Raw genomic sequence first — 23243 nt, forward strand, 5'->3', positions numbered from 1 at the left:
CCATTTAAACTGCCTACTCCCAATGACCTGTACCAGGACCATAGCCCTCCATATCCCTACTGTCCATGTGCCTATCAAAATGTCTCTTAAATGTTGAAATCGAGCTTGTATGCACCACCTGTGCTAGCAGCTCATTCCACACTCTCATGACCCTCTGAGTGAAGACATTTCCCCTCATGTTCCTCTTAAACTTCTCACCTTTCACCTTTAATCCATGACCTCTGGTTGTAGTCCCATCCAACCTCAGTGGAAAAGGCCTACTAGCATTTACCCTATCTATATCCCTCATAATTCCATATACCTCTATCAAATTTCCTCTGAAATTTTTATATTCTAAAGAATACAGTCCTAACCTATTTAATCTTTCCCTATAACTCTGGTCCTCCAGACCCGGCAACATCCTTGTAAATTTTCTCTGCAATGGACCCATTCTTTAATGGTATTGGTCCATGGCATTAAAAAAAAATGTTGGGGACCCCTGATTTACACTGAAAGTTTGCCTTTCTTGTCTTTGAGGGGCACATGGGAAGGTTATTCTTGCTTAATAAAATAACACATGACCCAAGTTACGAAAAACCTTTGACTGCCAATTCATCTGGGATCCACGTAATTGATATTTCACTGCTGTTTCATTCTTTGTCTCAATGATGGAATGTGGGAGTTGTTGGCAAGCCTGTCATTATTTCTCATCCTTACTGTCTGTGGGGAGGAGGGAGATAGAGTCATATAAACAATTAAACAGCTTGCTAGGCCATTTGAGAGAGCACTGAAGAGTCAACTGCATTGCTGCAGGTGTGTGTTAATTTACAGCCTGTATTGTGTAAGGGTGGCAGGCACCCTTCCAGAGCGAGCTTTATTCATTATAGTCTCAGTAATGGTGAACGATCTTTTCAATTCCACATTAGTTAATTAACTGCATTGTAATTCCCCACGGCCATGATCAATCTGAATTGCTGCACAGTATGTTTGCCTATCCATTATATCAAAGTATCTCTTTCCAACAATAAATAAGTTAATAATTTAAACTGTCCTTGGGTAGGGATCCTTACGCTACAAATCAACTGTATCATTGACAACATCTGCAAATGTTTTCACAGCTAACACACGGTCTTTTATTAAAGAAATTTATCACATAACGCAAGCAAAAAGATTTTGATAGAATACTTGCCTTAGTTCCCTAGGGAGCATAAGCCATCGATGAGTTCCCCTCCATCGCCCACTGAAGGTTGGAACTCATCAACACTTTTGCAATCCACTGTACAGGGGATCGGTCTATGCAGCCTTACCAGAGCCGTGTCGGCCGGCCTTACACATTGACAGCTCTCATGACAGGGACGGAGGGTTGGACTTTGAGAGGCATTTTGATAGCGTGCTAATCTCTAAGTGTGGCAAGTGGCCGAGCGGCCGCTGAGCTCCAGTGCCCTGGGTTCAGTCCCGACCCTCAGTGCTGTCTGTGTGGAATTTGCGTATCACCCCGTCACTCCACGTTCCACATCCTGAGATGAAATGAGGAAAGGATCAGTGAGACAGGTCTTTCCTCTTTGGAGCAAAGGAGGATGAGGGGTGACTTGCTAGGGGTGTGTTAGATTATGAGAGGCATAGACTGAGTGGACGGCCAGTGCCTTTTCCCCAGGGTGGCAATGGCCAATACCAGAGGACATCCTGTTAAAATGAATGGAGGAACGCTTAGGGGAGATGTCAGGTTAGATCTTTTCCCCCAGAAGAATGGTAAATACCTGGAAACACATTGCTGGGGGTGGTGTTAGAGGATGATAGATTAGAGACATGAGACTCTTCAATAGGTACATGGATAAAAGAAAATTGGAGGGTTATGGGCTGTGTCGGAGGAAAGAGGTTAGACTGATCGCTGAGTAGGGATTGGCAGGTTTATTGACAAATGTAAATCACTACTCGAGTATTGGGGGGAACTGGCTCAGCTCATGAGAGAGAGAGAGAATAGTTTGCAGAGAAATAAGTGGACAATGGAATTAATGGAAAAGATCTGAGGGTTGGCATAAAGTTTTATCACTTCTTTTTACATCATAAGAAAACAGGAGAAAGTATGAAAATAGTGCCACATACTTTGGTTTCTGACTGCTGGTAGATGCCCATTTGATTTTTTTGCAAAGATATTTAAGGATATGTTTAGAAAAGTTAAGTGACACTAAATGTCATTGTTCTAATTCTTTTTAAAGAGCACATTTGAGGGAACGGTCAAATTTGAAGATGTTGCTTTTAACTATCCTACTCGCCCCAATGTGCCTGTGTTAAAAGATTTAACAATCAAAGTTGCAAAAGGACAAACCTTGGCTCTGGTCGGGAGCAGTGGCTGTGGGAAAAGCACTACTGTTCAGCTACTGGAGAGGTACTATGACCCCCAATGTGGAAAAGTGGTAGGTAATTCATTCTCTTTCAACAGCATCTGAAATCTGATGGGTCGTGTTACTCAAGTAATCACTTACTGTCTATATCACCAGGAAGCTTTGTTTCTTTACTGGATTTTCATTACAATGGTGGTACATTCTTGAGGGATGACAGTATATTTACAAGTGGTTTTACTGAACTAGTTAACTAGAATGTACAAATGCAACATTTCACTTATACAGAAAAATGGCATTTGTTTTACTTTTCATTCACTTCAGCCACCTAACCTTTCTTCAACTGAATTATGTGGATGTATTCAATTTTGCCTCAAAATTATCATCCCAACCTACTACCCACAGTATACCCTTAGTGACCATGTTATTTGGTACCTGCTGTAACCCATCCACTTCAAGGTTCGACATGTTGTGCATTCAGAAATACTCTTTTGAATTCAAATGTTGTAACTCCTGGTTATTTGAATTGATGTCACTTTCCTTTTAGGTTGAACCAGTCCAACCATTCTCCTCTGACCTCTCACTAACGAGCCATTTTACCCAAAGAACTGCCACTCACTGGGTGTTTTTTTTGTTATTTGTTTTTTACACCATTCTCTATAAACTCTAGAGACAATTGTTTATGAAAATCCCAGGGGTCAGCAGTTTTTGAAATACTCAAAACAACCTGCCTGGCACCAACAACTATTCCAAATAGACAGAAATAGTCACACTTATTCCCCTAATCTGATGTTTGGTCAGAACAATAACTGAACCTCTTTACCTGCTTTTTTTTTATGCATTGATTTGCTGCCACATGATTGGCTGATTAGATATTTGCAACGGCGTGCAGGTGTACAACTGTACACAGTAATGTGGCCACTGAGTGTATGTGGCAGTAGGAGCTAAAGGGTAATGACCCTAAGAAGGGGCTGTTTAGCTTGGTGGAGCTGAATTTTTTTTGCCCCTTTGCATGGACACAGATGACAGCTGATATCTGCTATGGAAGTTTTGTTTGTGATTGTCCTTCCTGATTAGGATACCAGAGCTCTTTTGAAACCAGGAGGGACATAGATTTCCCAGGAACAGCAACCGGATCCGTTACTGACTAAAGACATGCAACCACCTATCCGCAGGGGAACAGCATCGATCTAATCAATCACCATTATCTTTGATTTCTGTAATTCAAATAATCTCCAGCAACATTTGGTGACATCTTTATTCGTCAGTTAGTATCTCACTATGTCAAGAAAACGCTATGTTTACCCTCTGATAGTCATAGAATTATAGAGCATGAGAATGGACAGTTTGGTCCAACTCTTCCATTCTAACCACAGTGTCTACAATTTGCCTGCATTTGGCCTGTGTCCCTCTAAACATTTTACATTCATGTACTTATCCAATTGTCATCACTTCCATTTCTTCAGGCAGTCCATTTCATGTACCGGCTACCCTCTCTGTGAAAAACTTTCCCCTCCAGTTCCCTTCAAATCATTGTCTCTCACCTTAAACTTATGCCCTTCAACTATAGACTCAAAACCCTACCCTGGGAAAAAGACTGATAATTTGCCTAATCAATGCTGCTCATGATTTTATAAACTACTAAGGCCATCCCCAGCGTCCTTCACTTCCTCCTCCCCCTATAACCCAGGATCTTCAGTCCCAGCAACAATCTTCTGAATCTTTTCTGCATCCTCTGCAGTTTGATTACATCCTTCCTATAGCATGGTGGCCAGAACTGCATTCAATGCACTTCATTTCTTTTCCATGGAACTAGATTCAAGTAGAGCAAAGCCTACCTGGGTCTACTGACAGGCAGAAGTAACAATGTGCAAAGGGGGAAACTTTACATTTAAATACATTTCTATCACCAAGTCCTCAACGAGTAACATCTTAGGGTTTGCCAGTGACCAGAAGCGAAACTAGACCAGCAGTGTACACACTACAGCTTCAAGAACAGGACAGAGACAAGATATCTTGTGGCAAATGACTCTCTTCGCATTATCCCAAAGCCTTTTCACTATTTACTTGGAATGCCCTCTGGCCTGGATGAGGGTGAGCTCCAAACAATCATTAGAGGCTTGATACCATCAGGACAAAGCAGCCCACTTGACTGGCATCCCATTCCACACTTGAAGCAGTGGCTGCAGCATGTATCACTTACAAAGTGCACTGCTGATACCTGCCCAGCTACTCTGATATCACCGTCTATGAGCAAGGAGGTCAGGGGAGTTAGAATACCAACTTCTGCAGACTTCAAATCATACATCATTTTCACTTGGAAATATATTGGTACCGTTAAGGGTTAAAGTCTCAAAACCACATGCCCCAGCAAACCCAATGATATGTCCAGATTCCAAAGAAAGACAACCTTAAAATGATATCAATATGTTGTGATTTTGCTAATGGAATAGTCAAGATTACTGATTTTGTACTCGCAGGAAAACATGTCAAAGTATAAAATTTAATTTGTGAAAGAAAAAGAAGGCTTTCCATTTTTCTTTGCTGAAAGTGAAGAGCTCAGTCTACAGATGGATGTCCTCTCAGTGTCCATTTACAGCCTTTCTTTCACAGTGACAACGTATATACCGAAACAAGTACAGTGGATTCTGGTTAATTGGGACACATCAGGACCAGTACATTTTGGCCCAATTAAGCAGCTGCTGCAATTAGCTGAAGTTTCATGGAAATAATTAAAATGTACAAAAAAAGACAAACTACCATTTAACTGAGTAGCAATTTATGTATTTAAATGAACTACAGAACAAATTAGAAAACTACTAGTGTCTCTACAGTTCTATAAAATGGTGTATTAGTCCCTAATAGTTTTATCAATGGAAGAATTCATCTGCTGTGTTCTTATGATTGAGTGTAAATGAACAGAATTGGTGCAGACACCTAGTACAGATAATGGACTGCCTTCATACAATGCTTTGGATGATTACATCCTCCAAATCTTCATTTTCAATGTAATACTCAAGATGGTTGTAGATACCTTTAAATTCTTCGTAATTTCTAACTTGTTTCATTTTCACTCTCGGCTGTTTCTGACATCTCCAAGCCTGAGTGCTTGAAAGCACAGTGAGCAAAACAGTTCTGACTATTTAATATTCTGAGTTAAAACAGTTTCTGCATATTTCTTCACAAACACAAAATCTGCAGATGCTGGAAATCCGAGCAAGACACAAAATGCTGGAGGAATTCAGTAGATCAGGCAGCATCTATGGAAAAGAGTAAAGTCGACGTGTCAGCTCAAAACGTCGGCTGTACCCCTTTTCCTAGATGATGCCTGGCCTGCTGAGTTCCTCCAGCAATTTGTATCTGTTGCTGCACATTTCTATACAAACTATCAGAGACAAAACTCACTGCCTTTTGAACACAAACCAGGCAACTGATGCTATTCAAAAACTGATCTCTCTCGGCACAGGGTAGTGTCTAACGCCCATTGAAGTACACATGACTGACGCTAGTTAGAAAATGTTCGGCTGCAGTCTCCTGCCCCCATTAAGCAGCATGATGTTCCAAATAAATGAGGGAAATCCTGGTTATTTTCTTGATTGAGTTTTTATTCTTTAAGGTTGTCCCAAGTAAATGGCTACTCCGATTAACCAATAGCCCAATTAAGCAGAATGCGCTGCAATTAAAAAAGACGAACTACCGTTTTACTGCGTAACAAATTATGGACTTGAATGAAATACAGGACGAGAGTGCACACTACCAATGCTACTACAGCACTACAAAACTATATTAATTCCTCACAGTTATCGATGGAGGTATTCATCAGGTCTATGTTGCCATGTATAGGGTAGCGCCTCTGGGTAAGGGCTGTGTACGTCACTATGTATGGGGTGCCCAGTAACGGGTAGCACCTCTGGGTAAGGGTCTTGTACGTCACTATGTATGGGGTGTCCAGTAATGGGTAGCACCTCTGGGTAAGGGTCTTGTACGTCACTATGTATGGGGTGCCCAGTAACGGGTAGCACCTCTGGGTAAGGGTCTTGTACGTCACTATGTATGGGGTTCCCAGTAACGGGTAGCACCTCTGGGTAAGGGTCTTGTACGTCACTATGTATGGGGTGCCCAGTAACGGGTAGCACCTCTGGGTAAGGGTCTTGTACGTCACTATGTATGGGGTGCCCAGTAACGGGTAGCACCTCTGGGTAAAGGTCTTGTCATGGCCATTCTGGGGCAGCTCACACTGACCTGTGGTCCCCACCAGACACTCAGCTCTCACCTGTAGCACCAAGTAGCAGTTTGCACGCGACAGTGGCCACACCCTGGTACATTGCTTCTTTAGGCAGGCTAACCCAAGTGAGGGTAGACGGTGGAACTCATGCCCTGGGGAAATAGGGACATGCCTCTCCTAGCATGTGTAATCAGCTCTGGTGCACTGGGCAGATCAGAGCTATATTGAGATCCAATGGCCAGGAAGGCAGTTCTGCAACACTTTGTGGAGAGCGAAGGGCATGATGAGGCACAGAAGTAGCCATGGTTATCCACTGCAACCAGTTTGTGACAACTAGTTGTATCACTGGACCTGGACTTCCAAGGTCAGGAGAGTGGAACTATCCTAGTGCAATGGCTTTTCCACTTTCAAAACTTCCCTGCACAGTTTTCACTGTCATCGTTGGATTCGATGGGACACCCAATATGCAGCCATATTCTTCTAATTGACTGTAAATGAGCAAAATTAGTGCAGATAATGGACTGCCTTTTGAAGATTGCATTCTCCAAATCTTCATTTTCATTGTAGCATTGAAGATGATTGTTAATATCTTCAAATTCTTTGTAGTTCCTAACTTATTGAAGTAGTGAAATTCTTTCATTTTCACTCTTGGTCATTTCAGCTGTCTCCAAGTATGAATGCTTGGATCTGCAGTGAGCAAAACAGTTCTGCATTAATTATACTGCTTATTTCTCAGAAACTATCAGTGACAAAAGTCACTGCTTTTTAAAAACAAACACAGGCAAATTGTTCGCTCTAAGCACATTAGTGTTTAACAGCCAAACAAGATGCTGGTTCGAAACTGTTTTGGCAACAGTCTCCTGTCCCATTAAATGGTATAATGTGCCAAATAAACAAAGAAACCCTGGATATGTTCTGGATTAGTTTTTGTTCTATGAGCGAACCCAAAGAAGCAGCTGCACCAATTAGCTGGAATCCACTGTATTTATTTCCTACATATTAATGCAAAACTGTAAAGAACAAAAAGGAAATGTCATGGATATTTGAAATAAAATTGAAAAAATTAGAAATAATCTATATATCAGGCTACATCTAATGAGAAGAAAATAAAGTTAATGTTCCAGGTTGATGAAAAGAACTAAGGCTATTGATGAAGGCACAATTTATGGTGGTAAAATTCTGTTTCTGTCCCCATTAAAATGCTGTTTGTTTTGTCACAGACTCAGATGAGACAATTATTAATTGGCATGTGTTGCCCTTATGTGTATGTGATGAGCATTATAATAATATATTTTGCCATATGCCTGCATGAAGTTGTACAAGAATTCCACATTTTTAATGTGTTTGCTGTAATTCCTCGGTTAGTGCCGTCATCTCCTTTTATTCCTGGAGACTACAGCTTACATCCATTTTAATGGCGTGCTTTAAGGTGCAGGTTTGTGAAATATTCCTTTTCTCCAGCTTTTAGATAACAATGATGTAAAGGATCTCAATGTTCAGTGGGCTCGAGCACAGATTGGTATTGTGTCTCAGGAACCAGTACTGTTTAACTGCAGCCTCGCTGATAATATTGCCTATGGGGACAACAGCAGGGTCGTATCCAAGGAGGAAATAGTAGCTGCAGCCAAAGCTGCCAACATACATTCTTTTATTGAAACTCTTCCAGAGGTAGGATTATGCATGATTACACTCAATAAACTTAATGATAAATTCTGAAGAAATTTGAATGGCTAACCTTGCAAACGAGCTGGAAGCTTATACTAGAATTATGTGCAACATTTGTTGAGCCACAACTTGGGAACGGTGCGTAAGTCCGGTCAACATAAATACAGAAGATGTGACAGTACTGGGAGGGTCCTCAGGAGATGACATGAAGCTGATCACAGGATTTGAAAACTTAAGCTGTGAGAAAAGAAACCAAGCAGGCTGAGGGGAATGTTTATCAAGGTACATACAATTATCAGAGGCTTTGATAGGATAAACAGAGTACATACTTCCTTTAGATTGAGGTTGGTAACTGCAAATTAAAGGTTCAAGTTAATTGGTAGGAGTAGCAAAATGAGGGACAATTTTTTCCAATCCAGAATGTAGAAGGGGCTTGGAACTCAATGCCTGCAAGGATAGAAGAGGGAGAAACCATCATCAGATTAGAACGTGTTTGGTAGCTTTTCAGCTGCCGTGACTTCCTGATAATTTTTCCACCAGATTCTATAACCTAAGGTGTTGGTGTGATATACACGTCTTGAGTAGGGGCAGGAGTAGTGTAAGGGTTAATGGCTTCTGCAATAAGGTCTAATGGGAAGGTAAAATGTTGTTCTACTGATGCTGTTAATGATTCCCCCAACCCTATGACACATGTGTATTTCTTACATCTGAGTGGGGGGGTTATTTTATACTTTTACAATAGTTTTGCAGCCATTTTATATGAACATGCGATATAATCATTGTGTTCCTTCATTTGCCTTGTGAACGTTAAATGCAATAATATTCACGTTGTATAGCAGCTAAGCACTGCTGTAATGCCATGCTTTTTGGTGAAAGTGCCACTTGCAGAGAACAAAAATTAAAATAATTTGTATGAGTAATGAGATTCTTAAGTTAGTAATATCAAAAATTGCTGCAGTTCATCTAGAGTTGGAAAAATAAAGTGAGTAATAGAGAATGTATTAGTTGGAAAAATACTGTAATCAATATTTTGCTCTATTTGTTTAGAAATATGAAACCTGTGTAGGAGACAAGGGCACCCAGTTATCTGGGGGACAGAAACAACGTGTAGCCATTGCTCGAGCATTAGTCCGAAATCCTAAGATTCTGATCCTAGATGAAGCCACTTCAGCACTGGATACAGAAAGTGAAATGGTAAGATAGAACCTATTAGTCATGGGGCAATATGTTTGCAGGCAAGGCAGTGATAATGTGAAAATTTCAAGAACTATGTCTACCCATATTTCTCATTGTTTTCCCAGTGTCTGAAACTGTGCACTGGGAACAGCAAGTTTGAAAATTCATTCAGTGACAGTGATTAGTGACAGATTATATGGGAGACTGATTTCCAACAAATTATGATCTGTTTTGTTGAGATACAGTGTGGAATAGGCACTTCAAGCCCCCCAGCAGTCCACCAATTAAATCTTAGCCTAATCATGGGACAATTTACAATGACCAAGTAACTTAGCAACCGGACTATGGGAGGAAACCCATGTGGTCACAGGGAGAACATACATGCTTCCTACAGGCAGCAGCAGGAATTGAACCTGGGTCATCGATACTGCAAAGCGTTGTGCTAACCACTAAGCTACTGCGTTGCCCCAAATTATGGACAGTTGCATTGCATTAAGGTTTAGCTCAGTATTGACAAGCATTGCATTATTTTTCTATTATCTTAAAGTCTGGGATAGTTTCTCAGTGGATTGCATTGGTAATATACAATGACCACTTTCACTTGGTTTGAGACATATTTGAATGTACGCATATAGAATTTCTGAATTGGTTGGAATTGTTGTTCTTATTGTAATCATGAGCATTTATCAGCAAGACCTAGGTCAGGATGTTTATTTCACACTGGACTAGGTTATAAACATATAATTTGAAAGATATTCATTTTCAGTCACATTTTAACAGTCAAAATAATTTATTAGATGTAAAGGGTACAGAGGAGATTTACAAGGACGTTGCCTGGATTGGGGAGCATTATGAGAAAAGGTTGAGTGAATTTTGCCTTTTCTCCTTGGAGCGATGGAGGATGAGAGGTGACCTGAAAGAGATGTATGAGATGATGAGAGGCATTGATCGTGTGGATAGTCAGAGGCATTTTCCCAGGGCTGAAATGGCTAACATGAGAGGCATAGTTTAAGAAGCTTGGAAGTAGGTACAAAGGAGATGTCAGGGGTAAGTTTTTTACGCAGAGAGTGTTGAGTGCGTGGAATGCCAACAATGGTGGTGGAGGTGGATACAAAAGGGTCTTTTAAGAGACTCTTAGATAGGTACATGGAGCTTAGAAAAATGGGTAACCCTGGGTAATATCTAAAGTAAGTACATGTTCGGCACAGCATTGTGGGCTGAAGGGCCTGTATTGTGCTGTAGGTTTTCTATGTTTGTTTCTATTTCTTACCTTTTAACAGATTGTCCAAGAAGCACTGGATAAAGCAAGAGAAGGCCGCACCTGTATTGTAATAGCTCATCGCCTGTCTACTATCCAGAACGCCAACAAAATAGCAGTTTTTAATAATGGACAAATTGCAGAGGAAGGAACACACCAGCAGCTTATGGCTAGTCAAACTCTTTATTACAATCTAGTTACTGCACAAACGAGAGAAAACTAAAGAAAAAATATTCAATCATTATATTCAAATTTATTTTCTAGTTTGATTAATTTTGGTAAAATTAAAATTACATACTGTATATTTGTGGAATCACAATTTGAAGATACAGTAAAGATTATCATTAATTATTTTCATTAATTACATATCCATTAGTTACATTGATAAATAAATCTCTCCAAATACATTGGAGTGAACCTATTAATAAACCTGGTTTGGATTGGTTAGAAGTAAGTTGGTTACTTATATAGGGTCCTGTCCTGGACTGCTGCAACAGGCAAGCCTATGGCTTGAGGCATAGCCTTTGCTAAAATTGAGGCCACGTAATTCCCCTACTGTCTGTCTCACCAATAAACAAGGAAAAAGGACTTGCAGCAGTTTACCTTATCAATGTCCAACAGGGTTTTTCAAATGCAAGAGAAACATCCAAGACAATAACTTGGTGTTAGACTGACCACCGCCTTCAAGCATCAACTCGAATGCCTTCCTGTAGCAAGCAGCAACAAGGTCTGTGCCAAGTCCAGCCCATCTGCCAATGAGCAACTCAATGATGGGGTGGACCAGCAGTACCTGAAGTTCTTACTGTCCAGCATTGTCCTTCCTGTGATTGTAAAAATAAATGCATTCAAAAATGTCAAAACCACCCTTGGTTGACCCCTGAGAGGAGGCTGCGTCCAAACATGCCATCATCTTACTGGAAGTTCTCCTCATCTAATACATTTATCCACCTGGCAGAATCTATTTTTACCCTCAATAACTTGTCTTTTGATTATTCCAACTTTCTAGCGATCGACTGTGTACCAATGAACACTGGCATTAGCCTCAGCTGTGTGTGTTGTTTTGATGGCTACATGGAATAGCACTCCTCTCTAACTGACTTCAGGACCACTCCTCAACTTATTTTCAATTACATCAAACACTGTATTTTATCACCTTTGCCACCAAATTCACCTGGACCATTTCTGATAGCCCTTTTACTGGATTTCTCAGTCTTCATCTGAGGAGACAGACTGTTAGTAGACTAGTACCTCAACCCCACCCTGTCATCCTTCAGGGTGCTCTTGCTTTTCTTCATAATTTCCTTGTGTTGCCTACAACACAATGGTATGAAACTGAATTCTCCAATTTCAGGTAACCTGCTCTCAGTGTTCTTTTCCCACTCTTTCCTGTCAACCTCATTCTCTCTCCCTTTGTTCAAACCTTCCATTCCTTTTAAACCTCCCCCCCCCCCCTCCGTTACCAAGATATATTACTCGATTAGTTCTAGGAACCAGGAATCACTCACATGTTTATTCCTGAAGCAGGATCTTTACCCAAATTTTGAACATACATTTTCTTCCAGAGGTGAATTCTTCCAGCAGTTCAGTTTATGTTTTAGTCTCTTGTGCCTCCAAAGTGTAATGATTACTGGTGTTACTATTTTTATTATAGCTTTTTCTAAATTCTGTATTTACATTGTTTTCTGTATTTGACATTGCACTGAATTAAATATTTTACTTGTACTTAATGTTTAAAATTAATTCTATTATTAAATGCGCATATTCAGTTTGAGTCAGATATCGAAATGTTAAAAGTCTAAACTGATTCCCACTGTTGAATTGTATTGAGGCCAGTGGCTTTGTAATTACCGGTACAGTGGGTAGCTGGGCCTCCCATGCCTCAGAAAAAGTGACAATTTTTAATGAGGCAAGAGGGTTGTAAAACCAAATGGTTTTGTAGCGTGAATTGTAGGACTAGGAGTACTTTCTCCACTCACATGCCAACCTCACTGCTGTGTTTCTACTCCCAGCATTCTTTTCTCCCATACATAGCTCACTAGGTAAGGAATTCTACCTGTCTACTCCAATCATCACATCTCAAAACTTCTACGTTGAGGGATTTTATCTCTCTGTTCACACATCTTGAACAGTCAAGCATGCCCTGACTGGTTTCCAGAAGTAGCCCTATGAGAAATATAAAAAGAAATTTGCTTCACCATTCATCAAGGTCATGGCTGATCTTCTATCTCATCGTCGTGACTCTTGACTTCCAGCATGTTCATTAATCTTTGTTCAGAAATTAACACAACAGGCTGAACTTGAACAGATTCTGGGTTAGAGAATACCAAAGGTTCAGCATCCTCTGAATGAAGACATTGTTCTTCACATCAGTCCTAAACAACCTAACCTTCATAATCTGTGTTTCCTGATCCCAGACTCTTCATCAGGAGCTCCAACTACAAAACAGACAGCCTTGGCTAAAAGTCACAAATTGTGAAGTTAAACACTCTGCTCAGTTTCCCTGCTAATACTCTTTTCCTCCATATTAACATAGATGACTCATTTCTTAAAACAAACACTTGGATTTATTTGAAGAATTACTGTTGCTTTTCTTATGCATATATCTAATTGTAGCAAGTTTCCACTGAAATGCCTACAAGAAGACAATGCCAATTATGAAAATTATGCATTGTGTGCACTGTTCCTTTGGCATACCTGTGCTATACTGGCTGTTGATTGTCCTGATCGGGGGGGGGGGGGGGGGTGGGGGGGTACTTTGTCATATAAATAATCATAATGAGATGATATTTTGGCAGTGTAAGAAGTGATTTTCTCCATTGCAACACAAATTGAAACTCAGGTCTGGCATTCTGTGATCCAGAACTCCCATCGTCTGGCACGTTTTGAAAATATTCTGCACTAATGAAACAATTCAAAGGCCTATACTAATCTGTAGCTAATTATCATACCAGTGCAACTTTTGTAATTTTAGTTGATAGGTTTCCAAATTATTGACTGATCTTAGAATCTATAAAAAACATAGGGAGTGTCTATACTTGTAAAGAACAGTCTTCCTGCTCAGAGGAAGACGATTGGGATCAGTTTCTGTGGTCCTGCACCAGTTAGGTAGGTCCAAGGTAGTTGATTAGAGATTTTCACCCTATATTGAACATTAAGTTAGAAGGAAGGAGCACATCTGAAGGCAAAGATTTTTTTTAAAGTAGACAGGTGACTAGGCATAAACATTAAAGCTAATAGGACCATAAGACCACAAGATATAGGAGCAGAAATAGGCCATTCAGCCCATCCAGTCTGCTCCACCATTCAATCCTGGGCTCATCCAATTCTTCCAGTCATCCTCACTCCCCTGCCTTCTCCCCATACCCTTTAATACCCTGACTAACCAAGAACCTATCTCTCTGCCGTAAATGCACCCAATGACTTGGCCTCTACAGCCGCTTGTGGCAACAAATTCCACAGATTTACCACCCTCTGACTAAAGTAATTTCTCTGCACCTCATTTCTAAATGGACGCCCTTCAATCCTGAAGTCGTGCCCTCTTGTCCTAGAATCCCCTACCATGGGAAATAACCGCCACATCTAATCTGTTCAGGACTTTTAACATTTGAAATGTTTCTATGAGATCCACCCCCCCCCCCCATTCTCCTGAAGTTCTTGAGAAGAACCCCAAGATAATTCTAAAACTGAGGAGGCAAGGTTGATGAGGTTATGATGTAAATATACTCCAAGAGACTCACAAGGCCACTAGAGTTCACTCATTCATTTAGGTTTAAAGTTGCAGGCACACTCGCGTCCAGATTCTGCAAAGCCCTCATTAACTCAACAAGGCCATGATTAGTGTTTCATAAAGATTTCTACCTGTCGATAAAATTATACCTGTACATCAAACAGGGCGATTGGTGTAAACTCACCTATAAATGATCTTTTATGCAACCTAATATCAAAGGTTCATCATTCACTGAGTAAAGACTTTTTTCCTTGTATCAATCCTAAATAACCTTGCCTTTATATGTAAAATTGTTAATGTGTATAGGACCTAAAAATAGGTGGTACACAATACAACTTTGAGGCTGTACCTACCACATGGCCTCACCCAAAAGCAGTCTCTGAACTGGGGTACAAGAAGCAGAAGGCATTTGACAGCTGACCTTTTCCAACAACTTGAAACACCAAAACTTTCGTAATTGCTGGTATAGGTAGCTCTATTCTTGTCAGATGGAAGGTACTAAGGACCATCTTCAGTTCACTTCCTTTCCCAGTTAATCTAATGAATGCAGTGTATTAATAGAGGCCAAGTTATCAGTGATATAGAATTGTACAAGATTAAAGATGTACGGGATTAATGGATGAATAGCTGGTAATGAAAGGAAGTACATAGGCAAGACAGACAGTACAGCAATTTATGGTGGGAAGTGTTATGTTTTGTAACACCAAAACATTAAACTAATTAAAAGGAAAACAAGAGTGCCAAGAGATGAGAGTCTTAGTTTGTGTTTACTTTAGTGAGATGCACACATATCATACAATAGCATCATGACATATGCAATTCTTATTTTTGTATATAATCTGAAATCAACTGTCTAAATAAACAAGAATACTTAATCAATGTACTGTATTTACAATATTACTCAATAACTGCTGAAATATTAAATACACAAAAGGAAATGATGGAACAGACATGAGAAATTAATAGTGAGTGAGTTTGGATGATGCATGAACAGGTGAAAAAGTGTGCATAGCTTTTCTAATCTGGTGTTAAAGCATATCTTGCTCTGCATTGGAGAGTGTGGAGCATGGTACCATAATCGCTAGTGTGCACCTCATGTGCCACCAACAAGCTTATTTCTTTCTCCTTCAACTGCTGGCAGAAATTTGTACCTTTGCCTCTTAGACCCATCAAGACAGACAGGAAGATCATGAAATGATGTAAGATAATCGCAGAGCTTAATATTGATTTGCTTACAGCAGTATTGCAAAGCAAAATTGGCTTATTGCTTAATTTTCATACAATGCTGTTAGGAAATGTGGATTGGATCTACCATCGAAAATTCTATTTAACCATTTTGGTAAGATTCTTAAAAGACAGTTGCAACACATTGAATATTGTGGTTATATCTATCTAGAATTAGGTTATTATTCAGGATTGTGTTAATGTAACAATTTAAAGAGGTAAACTTCTGGACAGACGGCCTCAAACACAATCTTCTTGGGCAGTAGAAATAGCTAAAATTTGTGACAGTATGTTATTTTTAATCTTCTCAAAATTAAGAATCAGCTTAATGATATAAAGAATGGTTTCATGTCTTTGGTATGTTTGAAGATGGTTCAAGACAAATGAAGTATGTTTGTCATTTTTGCAATCCAAGAATGCACCTTTAACAAACAGGACCATAGAACAATTATAAACATGTGTCCTTATACCCTTATTGAGGATTAAAAATCAATCAGAAATCCAGGGAGGTCTTCCCTGTATTTTGAAATAAATGCATGCAAGGCATCAGTCTAATCTCTTCACTGATAGGATGTCAACTTCCATTCTTTTGAATGATTACTCCATGATTGACACCATATCAGCGTGTGTCTGATATGGTGTCTAAGCAACTGGAGTGGTATACGAACCCACAGTCTTCTGCTTCATCTAAAAATGAGCTGACACAAAGTAACTGTGATTAAATCAAGAGAGCTTTTATTTAATATTTCAGTCATGGGTATGTGAAATGTGTAAAAATCAGCAAAAACATTATTATAGACAATAAACTGCAAAGAATTCCCAAATCAGAGAAGATTGAATGGAAAGAAGTCCACATTCAACAGTTGCTGATCCTATCATTTACATCTTTCAAATCAAGCAACCAAACCACACACTATAATGTAGGATATAGTGTCTGTGAAAGTAGGTATAAAGAGAAAAAATCCAGAATATTTACCATCAAATGTTTGCATCTTTCTTTATAACACTTTGGATACATTTAAACTGATTGTCTGTGAAATTAGCACAGATTTTGGGTCAAACTAGGTTATTTCTTTCTTTTTTCTTCATTTTAGCAACTATCATTGGCTATTATTTAGCAGTCATTGCATGTCTGTGATAGCTTCCTTCAGGCAACAGATTAAGTAAACAACTGCAACTATTGCTACAGGCTATCTAAAGTTTGAGAAACAGTGCCCCACATTTTGCTTGAGCAAACTGCATCCTTCCAGACCTGAATTCTACAATATCAATGAACTTTTTCTCTGCTGCTATCAGGAATTGCCGTTTCGATGCGAATCATCTGTGAAATTGGCTTAGTTTTCTCATCCTGTGAGCACAGCTGTATGGGTCCTACAACTGGGCACCATCATTAATTTTTATACTCATTTGTTTAGATTTTCACTCACTAACTGTCCCATTAACCCCTTGATTCAAAGATCTCGACACATACCTCCATGGTGATCTTGATCTCACCCCATGACAAATATTCTCTGCCTTATCCATCCTTTCCCAATCTTCTCTGCAACTTAAAATTAACTTGCCTCCCCCACCCCCACTCTTTTTCCAGATCTGATGAAGGGACTCTGACCTGAAATATTGACTTGTTTCATTTTGCACAATTGCTGACCTACTGATTGATCTCAAAATTTTCTGTTTTCATTTATCGTCAATTTGTTCTTCATTGTCCAATATACAGTGTTTCTGTACCAAAGCCTACTGTCAGTTTGGAGACCTGTACCTATAAAAGGCAGATGGGATTTTATTTAAAAATACTCTGGCTCAAGTTCATGTATTTGAAGAGTTCAGTGCCACACTTCACCATACAGACAGTATGTTGCAGATACACTGTCTTATAAAGGAAGTCTATGAAAAGGAGACCAGCAGGTATTGTGATCAACAAGGAAATTCACTATGTAAAAGACTGAACTGGAAAAGGAGACTTTCAGAGGTTAGAATTCATGTTACCCCATAAATTTAATTTGGGGAAGGAAGTCTGGGAATCAGAACGGGAGTGCTGCAGGAGCCATTTTGATTTTTTCTTCTCATCGGGCTTAAGAGAGGCGGGACTGTGCAGGAGCGTGACGTCGGGCAGTGAAGCGCGGAAGATTTAAAAGGAGCACAACTTTAAACAGTGGGCAGCGGAGTGATGCTGAAGTCAGGGAAATCTATGCAGTAGGCTAATAATCAACAGAAGAGACAATCATTGTGATGCACTGCCAACCGAGTTCATCAGCAGAAATGGCTTTTCACCGGCCACAAATCCTTTCTAAAATCATTTCCCCTCTTCTGGTGGAAATGGGCAATGAGCTAAAACAGGCAGAAAACACAATAGAAAACAAATAGTAACAACGAAGAAGCATTCACTACATAATTCACCAGGTAGGCAATGTGAATCTAAGTCATCAACAGAGCCTGATATTACCAGATGATAAAACTATTGCTTGTGAGTAAATAGATTTTAACTTCCTTCAAATAACAAAACAGCTGGTCAATAGAGTAGTGGCATCCACACTGGACTTCACAGCAAGTGGCCCTGGGTTTGAATCTGGCCAGCTCCTTGCACGCTTACCATCCGTGCTGGGTTGAGCATCAAACTAGCAACTTGGCTCATTTTTTAAAAAAGAGAGACAAAGATGCTAAAGAAACAGCAAGGCTGCTGCCTGATGTGCCACAAGGAGTGAAAAGGAACAACGACAAATGACAAACAAAATTCAGATTTGCTTAACAGTTTGTGGACATTTTGGTTACTCCATGCTTCATGCACACATTAATAGACTACATATGATCTATTGTCTGCTCTACCCTACAGATTTTTGTATTTTATGTTCTACTTTACACATTAAATATTTGAACATCTCTAAAATTATACTTACAAATTGTAAATGCACCATTTCTTATCCTAGACAGTGTGCGAGCTTAGTAGTTTCAGATCTATAAAATGTCTCTAAGAATTAATCAAATTAGGTCCATCAAGATATAGTTAAAATTATTAATGTTTGTATTTGTTTCATTAAACATGGTTAAAAATAAAATACAAAACTGCCCTGTATTTGAGAATCTGCATTGTTGCTGTACTTTTTGCATTGTATTTTGCATGGTTTCAAAAATGTTGCATTGATTTTGTTTTAAATTACTACTTTTCAATATCAATGTCCTGTTGTGTTTTGAGGCATCAACTTTACAGATGCACAGGCAATAATTACTACTAGCCTAATGCATTATGTAAAGGGTTAGCACTTTAGTATTTTTTAGCAATATATTTTTTTCAGTCATCACTTAAAGCTGGGCTGTTGTTGTCAAGTCAAGCATTTCATGAAAGGACTGAACTAGCCCTTTGTACAGTTCTTCTGCATCGGTCTCTGGGCATGACTTCCAGGCAGAACAAGCTATAACAATCCTATGTGAGGAGAAAAATAAAAGATACTTTTAAAGCAGCTTTGTCTCCAGGTGTTGAAAATGCTCCATTATTTTACACAGAATATTATTTTCAGCTTGAAGATCTCATAGAAAAAGTATACCACATTATGATTACCCATCTGCAAATTAAAATTAGGTGCTTGCTCAATTATTTATTTAAAATTGTATGGTAACACATATTTTGAGCACAAGAATGTCTTCTTCAGGAACAGCAAAGAACATGCTATTATCAGTCTATGGTAAGCTCCTGTGGAATTTTACAGCACGGGCCAACATTCAAACATCCTATTATTCCATTTGCAGTTTGCACTTGCAAGCTTTGGTTGTAAAAACTTAAATTATAATCTGTACAATACACAGCACACATCAAAAATGTATCATTTATCATTATTTGTAATCTACTATGCAATATCTTTTTTTTGTAACAGATGAGATTTCTGCCTATCAGGAGTTTAAATCCCTTTCACTGAGCTATTTGTGCAAGTTAACAATAAAATTTCAACTCATTGAATTTACTACATTTTTTATATCTCTAGTATTGCATTTGTCTAAAATTACAGCCAAAGTTAGTAAACTCCAGACCACAGCCGTCTAATCTGTTGAATAAAAATCTGTCATGTACATTCAACTGTAGCATTGCTCATTTAATACAGATGATATAAATCAGAAAAGTGACACTTGCCTATCTTCACGAATACGATAGAAAAATCCATAGCCATTGTAAACCATAGGAAGAACAGCACCCAGGACTGTAGTATATCCAACAAGGCTAGTTGAAAGAACAAAATTCCCTCCACCACCACTGTTAAAAGAAAAGAAAAGTAGCTTTATTGCAAATTAAAACTGGCATGGAAGTAGCAAGCAAAATGTTTTAAGTTGCCAAATTCCCTATTGGATTTCTTGATGTCTTATTTTGGGGTAGGATAATACCAAACAGTCATTGATTTAGCAAAGTAATCATTCTGGTCTACAAGTCCTAGAAAGTGTAGTATCATTCCACTTCATAAATACAGGTTTTGTGTTAGTTATCCACCAGTTCTCTGACAATACATGTCTTTTTTTCTTCAATTATTAAATTTGTGCACATACCTCTGCTCTCTCTTTCCTAGGTGATTTTAAAATACATCAGGTTCAAAGATCAAGTTTAATGTCAGAGAAATGTATACAATATACATCCTGAAATGCTTTTTCTTTGCAAAACATCCACAAGATCAGAGAAGTGCCCCAAAGAATGAACGACAGTTAAATGTGAGTACCCCAAAATCTCCCCCCACTCCCCTGTCACGCGCATAAGCAGCAGCGAGCAATGATCCCCCTCACCCCACCAGCAAAGCAAGCATCAGTTACCATCACCGAGTCCAACCATATGCTAAGCAATAGCAAAGACACAGACCTTGTAGTTACCCGATAAGCTTTGCATTTCATCTGAATTCAACAACCTACAGATGCTCTCTCTCCCTGGCAAGGGAGAGTGAGGTGTCCCCATTTTCACAGTGGGCAGGAGACATAACAACAACCTGCTGGTTTACAATCTTAAAAGTCCATTTTGTCGCCCTTTCAGGTCAAAGATTCTTTGCTCTGTTTTATTAGTTAATTTAATACCTCCCCTTGTTCTGTTTTAAATGGACTTCTCTCATTGTCCATCTCATCTTCTTTTGTCACATCCACCTCTTCCACCTTGCTGGTAAATACTGAAGTGAAATAATAACTTGAAACATTTCTGCAACTTCCAATGTGTACTGGTGGTGTTATGCTGTCTGTCCTTACTGGTTATACGTGTGTTTCAGATAATGCAAGTCATGGCACTATTGGCTGTCTGGGAAAGAATGGGTTACCTTTTAGTAAAGGCAGGATCGGAAAAGATCTCTGGCACAGGAAGGCCTTCTTCCTTTGCAATAAGAAGCAGACCCAGGAGATGACGGTCAAAACCTGAAGCATAAATTTAATAACAAAATTATACGTAAACTCTACAATAACTTTGAAATTAAGTATCAATCAACAAGTTATTTACCTTTACCATTCTGACATTTGGTCATCAATTTGTGATGCTTCACAAAGGATTTCTTCATCATCTGATGACGTTTCATCTTCTAGAATTTTAGGTAGGTAGTGGAAAAAAGAATCAATATCAACAATTGGAACTAGAAATACCAAAAATATTTTTAAATGGAGCCAATTTAATACAATTTAAAATATATTTATTCCATGTAATATGTTACCCTGGTTATATTGTTTAGTAATTTAGTGTAAAACACTGTTAGTCTGGCACATTTAGAAATTTGTTGGTGCCAGATGGCAGATTTTTGTTATTGAATGTTATTCCGATTAACAGTACAACACATTTTAATGTCTTTTTTTAAAAAAAGACATTACGAAGTAAAATAATAAATTTTCAAGGAACTATGGGAAACAGAACAAGGTGGATAGGAAAAGGGGCCTCGATGAGTGAAAGGGTGAGTTGGGAGTAGGACCTCAGTGAGTGAAAGGGAATACTGGAAGCTGAATGTTGGTGAGCCAGAATCAAGAACATTGGATTTCCAATTAGCTGGATAAAGCAGTTTTACTGTACATCTGTTGACAGCTCAATAGCTGTGGAAAGGCTAATGGAATGTTGGTAAGGAGCATGGAGTAAAAAAGTAGGGAAATGTGGAAGATCCAATGCAACTTTAGAGCACTAGTGAAAATGCACCTGAAGTACTACATGCAGTTTTGACTTCCATATTTAAGGAAGAACATGGTTGTATTGAAAGAAGAGCAGAGAACTTTTGTAAAATTGATTCTTGAGACAAATGATGCCCTGAGATGGTCAGGGTCAACTACAGACATAGTATACTAGCCATCTACATGATGCACAAGCCGGGGCAGTATGATATGGAGAGCAAGCTGCTGCCCATTCAGCAGACCCCCCTCTCCATGTAGCTGATGAATCCAAACGAACAGCAGAGGCCTATACAGTTTGACACCAACCGCATTGTAGGAGTTGCCAGTCAGTGTGGAACTCAACGTAAGGACACCAACTCTGGATTTCATTTCTGGGTTTACCACCAAAGACTTCCCTAAGAGTGGATATAGCTGCAAGGCAGTGGAGGTTTGAAATCAGAACTTTCCTTCTCCTAGATGAGCTGCCAATTATGGCTGATGAGCCTCATCTTCCCAATTTGGGATGAATGGATCAATAAATAAAGAAGGGTTGAGTAGTTTGGCATATATTCATTGAGTTTAGAAGAAACAAAAAGAGATCTTATTGAAACATAATAGATTCTAAGGAAGATTGACAGACTGAATGTTGAGAGGATGTTTCTTGGAGTGGGGACACATATTCAAGGGACATGTTTTCAAAGTAAGACCACAGATCGTAAGATATAGGGGGAGAATTGGGCCATCTCGGCCATTGAGTCTGCTCCACTATTTCATTATGGCTGATCCAATCTTCTGCTCAGTCCCAATCTCTTGCCTTCTCCCCACATTCCTTTATGCCCCGGCCAATCAAGAACCTATCAATTTTTGCCTTAAATACACATAAAGACTTGGTCTCCACAGCTGCCTGTGGCAATGAATTCCACAGATTCACCACTCTCTAGCTAAAGGAATTCCTCCTCATCTCTGTTCTAAAAGGACACCCCTCTATTCTGAGGCTGTGTCCACTGTTCTTCAGCTCTGCCACCATAGGAAACATGCTCTCTGTATTCACACTATCAAATACCTTTCGATGGGTTTCAATGAGGTCCCCCCCATTCTTCAGAATTGCAGTGAATGCAAGCCCAGAGCCATCAAATACTCTTCACACGACAAGCTGTTTAATCCGGGAGCCACTTCGATGAAATTCCTTTGAGCCCACTCCAGTTTCAGCAGATCCCTTCTAAGGGGCCCAAAGCTGCTCACAATACTCCAATTGGGGCCTCACCAGTGTTTATAAAGTCTCAACATTACATCCTTGCTTTTATATTCTAACCCTCTTGAAACGAATGCCAACATCACATTTGTCTTCCTTGCCACAGACTCAACCTGGAGGTTAAACTTTATGGAATCCTGCACAAGGACTCCTAAGTCCCTTTGCATTTTCTCTCCATTTAAAAATAATCCACCCTATAATTTCTTCTACTAAAGTGCATGACCATACACTCCGGCCACTGTATTCCATCTGCCATTTCTTTGCCCATTCTCCCAATCCGTGTAAGTCCTTCTGTAGCCTCTCTACTTCCTCAAAGCTAC

The 23243-nt window shown here is 39.4% G+C and overlaps 2 protein-coding genes across 9 annotated transcripts in view; one reads left to right on the forward strand and one right to left on the reverse strand.

The window, feature by feature from the left end:
- The window catches only part of abcb4 (ATP-binding cassette, sub-family B (MDR/TAP), member 4), a 112345-nt gene extending 99981 nt beyond the window's left edge, over window positions 1-12364 (forward strand). For both annotated transcript variants that reach the window (XM_059972223.1, XM_059972224.1), the window contains exons 25-28: window positions 2196-2393; window positions 8005-8211; window positions 9256-9402; window positions 10665-12364. In XM_059972223.1, the coding sequence (XP_059828206.1) occupies window positions 2196-2393; window positions 8005-8211; window positions 9256-9402; window positions 10665-10865 (753 nt within the window). In that variant the 3' untranslated portion in view covers window positions 10866-12364. The remainder of the gene's footprint in view (window positions 1-2195; window positions 2394-8004; window positions 8212-9255; window positions 9403-10664) is intronic.
- Window positions 12365-16306: 3942 nt separating this feature from the next.
- Window positions 16307-23243, reverse strand: part of crot (carnitine O-octanoyltransferase) — a 67469-nt gene continuing 60532 nt past the window's right edge. For 6 of the 7 annotated variants that reach the window (XM_059972228.1, XM_059972229.1, XM_059972230.1 and 3 more), the window contains 4 exons: window positions 21043-21121; window positions 20867-20960; window positions 19714-19833; window positions 16307-19011 (listed from right to left, as the gene is read on the reverse strand). In XM_059972228.1, coding sequence (XP_059828211.1) covers window positions 18891-19011; window positions 19714-19833; window positions 20867-20960; window positions 21043-21121 — 414 coding nt within the window. In that variant the 3' untranslated portion in view covers window positions 16307-18890. The remainder of the gene's footprint in view (window positions 19012-19713; window positions 19834-20866; window positions 20961-21042; window positions 21122-23243) is intronic. The other variant, XM_059972227.1, reaches the window with a different exon arrangement.

The sequence above is a fragment of the Hypanus sabinus genome, chromosome 6 (genome assembly GCF_030144855.1).
Source record: "Hypanus sabinus isolate sHypSab1 chromosome 6, sHypSab1.hap1, whole genome shotgun sequence".
Classification (NCBI taxonomy): Eukaryota; Metazoa; Chordata; class Chondrichthyes; order Myliobatiformes; family Dasyatidae; genus Hypanus; species Hypanus sabinus.